This window comes from Engraulis encrasicolus, chromosome 20 (genome assembly GCF_034702125.1).
Source record: "Engraulis encrasicolus isolate BLACKSEA-1 chromosome 20, IST_EnEncr_1.0, whole genome shotgun sequence".
In the NCBI taxonomy this organism is placed as follows: domain Eukaryota; kingdom Metazoa; phylum Chordata; class Actinopteri; order Clupeiformes; family Engraulidae; genus Engraulis; species Engraulis encrasicolus.
Window position 1 is genome coordinate 12,889,301 of NC_085876.1, and position 10,236 is coordinate 12,899,536.

A 10,236-nucleotide genomic window follows, 5' to 3' on the forward strand; every position below is an offset into this window, starting at 1 on the left:
ATGGATAAAAACAATAAACTTGGGTTATTATTTAATTTCACAAGTCAAACATTGAAGCTTCGAGCCTGTGAAGATGTGATGACCAGTCATGCTTTGTAGAATTATTTCGGCACTTGTGTTAACCCATTGACGCCTAAGGCACCTTCAAAAAAGGGTGCTGAATGCCTGATCCCTTTTTAACTAAAGCTGCCCTCAGCCTATAAAAACCTAAATATCTCAGCTTCTGTAGCACATAAAAATATGCACTGAGTTGCATTTAGACGCTAAGACACTCATCTTTCGTTAGAATGTGTTCATTCATCTCAAATAAACAGAGATTTTTAATGAAGTTGTCTAAAATCTCATGAGCCTGAATGTTGCATAATGCAGCTCCAGGCGCCAAGGCCAATGTTGCGCAGCGCAACATCAGGCATCAATGGGTTAACACCACAGACGTAAATGGAGAAGGGGTGGATGGTGATTTAAAAAAAAAACTTATATGACTTTATTGGAAACTATTATTCATATTTAAAACCAACACAAGTCACTACAATTAACTAAACGTTCTCTCGACTGAACTCCAAAAATAACAGTATTATGTCTTATCACAATTTTCCAACAATGTCCTACATTTTGACAGACTGTGCCACCATTTTAGGCCAAAAAAGTTTACACAGTCGACAAAATGGCGGGCAGTGTTTCAATTTTAATTTGATGCCCTGTAGGTGTCTCTCCCAGGCAGGTGAGGGCGAAATGCAGACGCCAGGGCGTAGCACACACATTTCACCACGCTCTACTGCAGTGGTCAGGCACGGTGCCAGAGGACCAGGAGAATGGGACTTCCCGGCAAGGCTGAACAGGTTGCTGTGTTATCGCTATGAAGATTAGGGGTCAGATATGTGTTGGTTTAATGTCGTCATGTGAGATCTGAGTGTTCACACAGCAGCCTAGGCTGATAACTTTTAGGTTAGTAGCACACTGTATGTGTGGGACTGCAATGTAAAGACAACATGGCTGTGTTGTTGATGTTTTTTGAGGATGTGGGTCACCCAACATGTTGCTGCAACAGCAGTGTATAACTTGTGATTTGATAATGTCTCTCAATTTGATTGGTATGGCGTCTTTGTAGTGTGAATAAATTGACTATTTTGCATACAAGCTGTATGCCTGATAGGATGTAGCCCTTTGATGCAGATTACACCAACACTCAATAACACGGCTATGACATGACCAAGAATCGTACCAAGAATCTCTGTATGCAGATGGGCCTACAAACAGGCCCGTTCACTCTTTGTTGAAACGACAACTAGATGACACTGTGATATTGTAAAACATCATAACAACATTGCTGTGATATTATAATAGATCATAACAACATTGCTGTGATATTCAGGGCGAGAGGGGCCCCAGAATTGAGTCCTCATTACATTGTATTGGTTTGGGGGCCTTTCAGATGACTTTGTCCTAGACCCGGCCAAAGCTTTCAGCAGCCCAGGTCACCGCTATCTACCAACTGGTGTTCCAGGACCAACCACCAGAACAGGGCTGTGGGTGGGGCTGGGTAAAAGCACACACCAGATACGCATCTGAGAATCCGGTTCAATCAGTCAACTGTCTTGTCTTTGAGAATAATCTGACATATCATCTTACATGCATAACACTCTTAGACATGCAATGTTATGTTTCAGGATCCAGTATTTCAAAGGCAATCTCGACATGTTGGTGCGATGTCCTTAATTAGGTTATATGAGTGCTGAATTCTCAAAACATGAAACGGGGTGGTTAAAGAAACAGAATGTTTTATTTTTATTCATAATATACAGCCATGACACATAAAGAAACAAAAATTTCAAGAAAAGACAAGTAACCAGCACTTCCTTGTCTTACAAGGTGCAAAACAGAACTCATATCACAAGAAACAAGGAACACAAAAATACTCCTTTTCTGAAAACACACTATATACATATTGAACATGGATGGAAACAGGAAGGTGTGATTTTTGAAAAAAAAAAATCTTAATTTGTTTATCTGTTATTGAAGCACTTTTGTCGAAACATTCTTGGTGCTCTGTCTATTCATGAGCTATTTGCGAGTTCCCACCTCTACTGTGTTTTCTAAATATATACATACTGTATTTTGACCAGGACTCCTTGGCAGAAGAGACTCTAGTCTCAATGGGACAATCCTGGATAAATAAAGGATACATTTTGAAAAAAAAAGTATCGCAAGCTAAAATGAATAGAAACAGAGTTTATTACACTAAGAGAAAATTGTATTTGATTCTGTACTTGCCAAATGTTGAATTCACACAGCTTTTTTACTGTGCATTAATGGAAAACTGGAATGTGTGACTAGTGGGATAGTTTGTTGGATAGTTAACTGTCATTGAAGAGCCTCTCTTTAAGCCTGTAGTAGCTTCCCTGCTTATCCATGAGCTCTTGGTGAGTGCCCTTTTCGATGACTGTGCCGTTGTCAATGACAACAATCTGGTCCGCCCTCTCGATGGTCTTCAGCCTATGAGCGATCACCAGCAGGGTCTGGTTGGGGGAGGATGCCAGCGCTTTCTGGACCTGTGGAACGAAGTAATATCAAACATAAGGCATACTGATGATATCATATACCTGTTCTGCATGTGTGCGTGTGTGTGTGTATGTGTGTGTGTGAATGTGTGTCCATATGTGCATATGTATGCGTAACGTTTCAAACAGGCATTTATAAATTTTGCAAATATACAAGTATTAATTATATTAGTTTCAGAAAGTGTGTGCAATGCATAGCTGTATTCTATTACTGTAATCCACACCATAAAATGAGAAATGTAACCACCACCCCTCCTCTTTTTAAATGGATATTTTTTTTATATGTCCAATGTCATATGTCACAACGTACGGTTGTGATTTCCGTCTAAATTGCCCAACTGTATTGATAAAAAGAAAATGTGTTGATCACATAATAAGTGGGAGGCGTACCATTTGTTCGCTCTCCGTGTCCAGGCAGCTGGTGACCTCATCCAGTATGAGCACCTGCGGCTGTCTGATCAGCGCCCGGGCGATGGCTATACGCTGCTTCTGACCGCCCGACAGCAGGCCTCCCCTCTCACCCACATCTGATGGAGAAGAGTTTCAATCAATCAATCAATCAATCAATCAATATATACAGTACATACATACATACATACATGTACATAAATATACATACAAGCCGACTGTTGACTCCGTCAAACAATCTGGCGAAAGCTAAAAGGAATCCGTCTCCATGGAAGGTGGGAGATTATCTGAACTTACTCTGCCATTTAAATTAATTGGAGTTAAATGCACGCTTTGTTAAAAACGAAAGTTTGGGAGAACCGTAATGAAATTTGACAGGTCTAAATTAACATCTGCACTCTTTTCCCTGCTCCTCTGTCATTTGTCTATTTTCTGTGCGTTAAGAGAGGCACGCCTACCTACCCACCTGATTGTCATTCTCCGCTCAGCCATCATTCAACAGATTCATAGGTGCAATGACAGTTGACACGCCCTTCAATTATCAACACCGCATTTATTCCCCTCTCACTTGCTCCAAGTCAGAAACTCGCTTTCTCACTCGCACCCACCATCCGCCCTGATCACCCCTATCTTTGTCATCTCGATCATTTTATCCAGGATTCCGCCCTCACACCTCCTTGGTTCTGCTTGCTCTCCCAATAACCGGCATGGGGCAGAGCTCGTACATATTCACGGGCGCAGGTATTGTCCGAGCTCTCAGTTGGAGCCCTGTACTCCCGAGCCCAAGCATCGTTTTTCACACATAGCCAATATCGGGCTCAGCAGTAATTTCAGCACCATGGCCAGCGACCTTGCCCTATATGCTAATTTCGCTATTTGTTTTTAACTTCCGTTCCTCAGGTGCAGTGGTCCAGCGACCCCGTAAAGCAATTTCATGATTCCTCGAGCGCAGTGGTCCAGCGACCCCGTAAAGCACTTTCATGATCGGTTCGCCGTGCAGACAGTGGTTCTCCTGCGAGAAACCCACGATCACAAGAAGCCCGTTCTCCAGCGAGAACGAAGATGTATGCATACATAGGCTACTGAATTCTAGTTTCAGATAGCGCACTTATGAATTCAAATTAAAATTTAAATTGTGCTTTGTTAGCACGAGTGTTACGATATAGTGCTGCAAAAGCATACAAATAACAACACAAAAGTGCGAATAGTGTAATTTCATTGTGTGCACTATATGGTCTCATACTGACAATGGGACTTTCCCAGTGGAACTTTCACTTTCGCTTCCCATCACAGACACAGGCAGAAAATGTAGGCAATGGCACCATGTAACTATGTCTGCACTATACATGTAATACTATTTGATTCTGATTACCTGTGTCGTAGCCTTTCTCCAGCTTTGAGATGAACTCGTGGGCATTGGCTTTGCGGGCAGCCTCCTCTACTTGTTCCACGGAGCACTCCCCCAGGCCATAGGTGATGTTGTTTCTCACTGAACCAGAGAAGAGAACAGGCTCCTGTCCCACCATGGCCACCTGTACGACATCAGTCATAGAATTATACTACATTATTTTACACTTATTACATTATTTAATGTGTTAAGACCATTGTTATGACCACTTTCTTGTTACCAGAATGGCAATGACTCGTTATGTATTAGGACTCATGTAATGTCATGTCATGTTGTTCTAGTGTACAGCAGTACTATGGTAGTTAGGTTTTTTCAACCAGTAGTAAAGCATTCCTTGGAATCGGAAGGTTGCAGGTTTGAATACCACTTCCATGGATGAACTGCTCTTGTGCACGTAACCCCCCATTGCAGTATCAACTAGAAGCACTCAGAGAGCGCAGACCTCCGCCAAGGAAGCTGCTTGATGGAACATTTGACTATGTTACACGCTATGTCTTTCTACCTTCTTTTGTGGAGTTCCCGCAATTCAATTTCTGGTCACTAGGGGCATGTAGATTTATAGGCCTAAAATGGTGAAGAATCTTTTAAAAGGTCCTGGTTCCGGTTCGTGCTCTGGATCACCAACAGAATTTAATCACTTGTTCCTGGGGTCATTACTAAGAACTCCACAAAGTGTCAGCCAAATCCGTTCACAAGTTTTTGAGTTATCCTGCTGACAGACTGACAAACAGACAGACAGACAAACAGACAAACCAATGCGACCGAAAACATGGCGGAGGTAATAACCTAAATAACTACAGTGTAAGTCACCAGACAGGTTATCATAAGAAGCAATGAACTTAACTGTATGTTCACATGTGACATTACATTCCTAAATTCCCAAGACAAACTAGAATTTAATTTGCCTACAGCTTTCCTTGGCCCAGTAAACCAGACCTCAGACTAATCATTGCTATTGATTATTTATATGCCAAGGCTCATAAAACACCTGTGTTAAAGATCATCTCATTTCTCTGTACTTGATGGTTACATAATATATTCACTGACAAGCAAGCCCTAAGCCTGAAGGAAATATGAGTGGCGACTGTGGTGAAATCCACAATGAGACTCTGAAAGACAATGCCTTCAAAATGCGTTCAAAGTGTTCAGGTATAAGCAACTGGACATCCTCTTGAAAATTGGAACAAGTTTGCTCCTCCTCATCAGTCGTGGCTGATCTAAGATGGAAGACTAGTAGTTATACTTCTCTAAAAACCAACCTTCACACCCTGACACATGAGTCCTTTGCCAAATGGAGAAGGGGATGGCGTTCATAACCATGTAGTTACTGTAATGAAGTTCAATACTCGTTATACCTTTCCTGTTCAGGTATTGGTGCTGATAACCCCCACCTTCCAACATCCCAAAATATTATTTGCCATGTCAAGCCAGCTGAAGCCACTAGAGCTACGGTAACATAACGGTTGGTTCCCAACCTTTTTGGCTCGGGACCCCATTCCGACATCCCGAAGTTTCTGGGGACCCCATACACATTTTTTTAATGACCAAAAAAAAAAAAAAAAAGTTAACTTGTAGGCGATTAAACCTAGAGATATTTCTGAAAATCTAGTTATATGCTGTGTTTAATCAGAATATTAATTCGTTATTATGTTAATTAATTAGTAATATTTATCGGTGTTCTTTTTTCAAACCTACACAATTCAGGCGACCTCACATGAGGTCCCAACTCCCGAGCCCAGTGTTGAAAAACACTGAGCCACTGTATATAATCACCTTCCTGTGCAGGTATTTGTGTTGATAATCCTGTAGTGGTTGTCCGTCCAGCAGTATCTCTCCCTCCTGGGCCTGGTAGAACCGCTCCAGTAGCCCAACACAGGTGGTCTTGCCTCCCCCTGAACACCCCACCAGGGCCGTCATCTGCCCAGGCCTCAGTTCCAAAGAGAAGTCCTGCAAATAAGACAAGACAGGAGTAGTGCTGGTCAAAGACCTGTCATGGTCGTGGATCGTGGTCAGTTCAACATGAAGATGTGACAGCCACGCCTCTAAGAACAGTGTTTCTCCAATGAATTCAGTAAGAAATCCCGGGTACTCTACTATTAGAGGAATGGTGTTAATATATACGTATATATTTTTGTGTGCTTTCCATCACCCAGTGTAGCAGTGGTGCTGCTACATATTCTTTTGACATAAAAGCCATGTAAAGCTCTCGTTTGATAGAAATACTGCAAACAGTCCAGCCTGTAGACTTTTTTCATGAGTTAGAAAGGCATGTGTGCCATCGTCCGCAGTTAATTCAGTTGACACTGATGCCCCTTTCATTAAATACAGTATAAATGATCTAAAAAGCACGTATGCCTTACCTTCAGCACCTTCTGGTCGGGCCGGGTGGGGTAGGTGAAGGTGAGGTTGTGGAACTGGATGTGGCCCTTCAGGATGTCAGGCTGCAGGGTTCCCTCTGTGTTCACCTGTGGCTTCCTGTCCAGGTACTCAATCACCTTACCAGCGGCACTCACCGAGTTCAGCATGTCACCAAAGATGTAGATAAGAGACTGTGTGAGAGACCATAAAAATAAAATTAAAATAAATACTGATAAAGTGAAAAGGAGGGCTCTTAATGCTCCGGTTATAAATGCATATTTCAAACACTCTCCTGAATCATTTAAGACTATTGTGACACAAACACACACACACACACACACACACACACACACACACACACACACACACACACACACACACACACACACACGCACACACACACACGCACACGCACACACACAATAATATGCCACTTCAGTTAAATTTTGCTAAAAATTATATTATACAATAGAATAGCCTACTGTCTTAACAAATGCTTACTCTAATGTTTTCTGCCAGGTCTGACTGGTAGAGGATGAATGACACCAGAGTGCCTGTGGTCATCTCTCCTGATTGGATGATTTGCCTCCCATAGAAAAGCATGACCACCTTCATGCCAAGCTCTGTAATCTAATGAAAATAATACACACAAACACAATTATTGTTCACAAACATTGAGTCTAGCAATTACCTCAATCAATGGCACATCTTATTCATTTACAGGCATTACAGGATTTTTTTTCTCCAAATCATAATAACACATGCACAATAATCGTCTGATAATAGGTATAAGGAGCATAGGGAACAAGGGTATGACGTATGTGTCCCTGTTCCATGACAGCATATCAAAGAATTACTTACAAATTATACCAGGAATATATCCATAACATATACTAGACATGAATTAGCTTGTATGGAATTTGGTGCAATTTAGTTCATAACAAACAGTATTTGGCAATGTGTGCACTGTTCTGTGCTCTTGGAAGAATGGCAAACCACAAAAAACTTCTGCATGTTCCTTTAAACCACCAATTCCTATCAAATACATACCCTATGCAAAAGCAGATACACGGCTCTAACAGTATCTCTTTTGGTCCTGAGGTTGTGAGTGTCTATCAGGCATTGGGTATACCGCTGTGTTTCACTCTTCTCCGTGTTGAAGCCTCGAACTGTACGGATACCAGCCACTGACTCTTCTGCAGCATCATTGGCTCGTGCAATGGAGTTCTGCACATCTTTAGAAAGTTTCTAATGGATCAACACGAATGAAGGAATTAAACTTCTAAATCAAACATTTATTTATCCCTTTGAAGGTGCACTGCTGTGTAGGATTGTGACGAGAGTAGGTATTGCAACTATACTGCTCATTGAAACTGTGCTGCATACTGGCAAGTTTCATCTTTTCAGGAATATCTACTAAATAGTAAAGTAATATTTACTAGTATGACCAAAGTATAGTTTTGAAGATAAAAATGTCTACTTCTGGAAATTCAAAATGGTGGACCATGGAGATGGTCCCCCTTTTCATCTCAAAAAGTGATTTTTTTCCTGTCATAATGAATGTCTAATTTGATGGTAATGGTAAGTTTTGTGGGAAAGGTAACATTTGTGAATGGGCAGCATGAATCCTGAAAATAAACTAGGCCTACTAAAAATAGGCCTATTACACAGTGCACCTTCAAGACATGGCCCCTATTATAAATTGGCTGTTGCCAAAATGGCAAGGACCATGCTGCAATGCATAACTAGAGGCAATGTGTAATTAATGTCATAGTAATGTAGTGCTATGCTGGTAAAAACTTTTCAATGACTATATCAGCATTCAACTGGTGGAACCGCGTGCATTGTATTTACTACTATTGCCTCGTATTTACATTCATTATCAAAGACACAGTAAGAATGGATATTTTAGTCACTGATATGGCGCTTTATTCAAAGTCTCTGAATTGCTAAAACAAATAATGGCTACATGTGTATCAGCTGCTGCCTGATAGTTACCTGATAGTACGAGTCATGTATGTTCTGAAGCAATCCAGTTACTGGTGTCTCCAGTAGCATTAGTAACGTGAGCTTCCAAGAAAGGTTGAGCATCAAGGACAGCATGCCTACAGTCTTGATCGACCTCCGTAAGATGACATTGACATTCAAGGCTATTGCTCGTGCCATCAGTGTGGTGTCAATTGACAGCCTAGAAGTGAGGTCACCTAAAAGAGAAATTCAGTCTCACTTTCCAACTTCATTGGCAGTTTTCATGAAATTGGTTTAAGTGGTTTGTGATTGTATGATAAGTATTTGCAACATAAGTAGGCCTACACATCAGTTGACATAAAGCAAGCAGGCCGGATCAAGCCACAGACAATTTAAGCCAATTATTTTGCTCCTTAACATGAAAGGGAGCATACTTGAATGTCTGGCTGTTGAGCTTTATTTACCTGTCTTGACAGTCTCATAGAACCCAATTTCCTGATTCATGAGTGCTCTGAAGAGCATGGTTCTCACTCTTGTGGTGAAACTGTTGATGGCACACATGAAGAGGCCCCCTCTGCATCCAGCGCTGATGGAACTGGATCACAGATGCAATTACGGTAGGCTACTTCAAATGTTATGACTGAACAGGTTAGGCCTATGTGCTAAATGTTGGCCTAACAGTGAAACACTTGAAATATATTAAGAAATGTGTGACTATTCTTACCTTCCTAAAGAGAACAGGCCCATGAAGAGGATTGCAGTCCTGAAGTCGTCCCACTGATACTGCGACTTCAGGATGTCAATCACCCGTCCAGTGTAAAAGGGAATGAACATCTCACCTGAAAGACAAAAAAACCCCATAGATATCTGTAATGGTGAGCATGTGAATGATACACTCTTTTACTTCAGTGGGCTAATCAATGTTGCACGATAGGAAAACTCACAGAGAACAGCTGTTGAGAGAAAGATGCATGCTCCCATCATTGGCAGGTAGTCCGGTTTGTACAGCAGAATGACCCGCTGAAGAAGCACACGCGCCTTTTGCTTTTGTTGTTTACCGTTACTCCCATCATTCTGGTCAGGGAATGAGAACTCCCAAAACAGACAAGAAAATGAACCGGCAAGAACACAGGACAACCAACCCCATGATGTTTTAAACGAATTACTGTCAAGAAGTACGAAATGCCCAGTTTCGAACACTGTACCAAGGAAACAGTGAGTAACAAGCCAGCGCCTCAACACAGAGTTCGAACTCTGCCTTGTCCAGTAACCTACTGCACTCAACAGCACGAATCTAGTCACTGACGCGATCCATTGGCAAAGCAATTTGTTAACCTGATGAAACGTCAAAGGTAAAATGTAATCAAAAACATAAAGTGCAACTAAGTCAACGCTTAAGAGCAATACATACGCGCTGGCAGAGTGCATCTTCAGCTGATGACCGTCCCTACACGAACACCGCAGTCAAACACGATAGAGCGTAGAACAATTTGCGACTTTGAAAGTCGACAGTCTCTAAAGCGCCGAACGAGGACA

The 10,236-nt window shown here is 41.7% G+C and overlaps 1 protein-coding gene across 1 annotated transcript; it reads right to left on the reverse strand.

Annotated features, from left to right (window-relative positions):
* Positions 1 to 1,804: 1,804 nt before the first annotated feature.
* Positions 1,805 to 10,236, reverse strand: tap2a (transporter associated with antigen processing, subunit type a). Its single transcript, XM_063185451.1, has 11 exons — positions 9,645 to 10,236; positions 9,425 to 9,539; positions 9,165 to 9,295; positions 8,731 to 8,936; positions 7,783 to 7,980; positions 7,234 to 7,362; positions 6,735 to 6,923; positions 6,148 to 6,321; positions 4,339 to 4,498; positions 2,949 to 3,085; positions 1,805 to 2,549 (listed from the first exon to the last, which is right to left on the reverse strand). The coding sequence occupies exons 1-11, from the start codon at positions 10,126 to 10,128 to the stop codon at positions 2,355 to 2,357; spliced, it is 2,118 nt and encodes a 705-aa protein (XP_063041521.1). The 5' UTR covers positions 10,129 to 10,236; the 3' UTR covers positions 1,805 to 2,354.

Excerpts from the sequence above, each read along its gene's own strand:
- tap2a (XM_063185451.1), bottom strand. The coding sequence starts at position 10,128 with ATGCACTCTGCCAGCGCGTATGTATTGCTCTTAAGCGTTGACTTAGTT. Across the intron at positions 4,499-6,147 it reads ACAAATACCTGCACAGGAAG|GTGGCCATGGTGGGACAGGA; the intron begins GTGATTATATAC and ends GATGTCGTACAG. Across the intron at positions 2,550-2,948 it reads ACACGGAGAGCGAACAAATG|GTCCAGAAAGCGCTGGCATC; the intron begins GTACGCCTCCCA and ends TTCGTTCCACAG.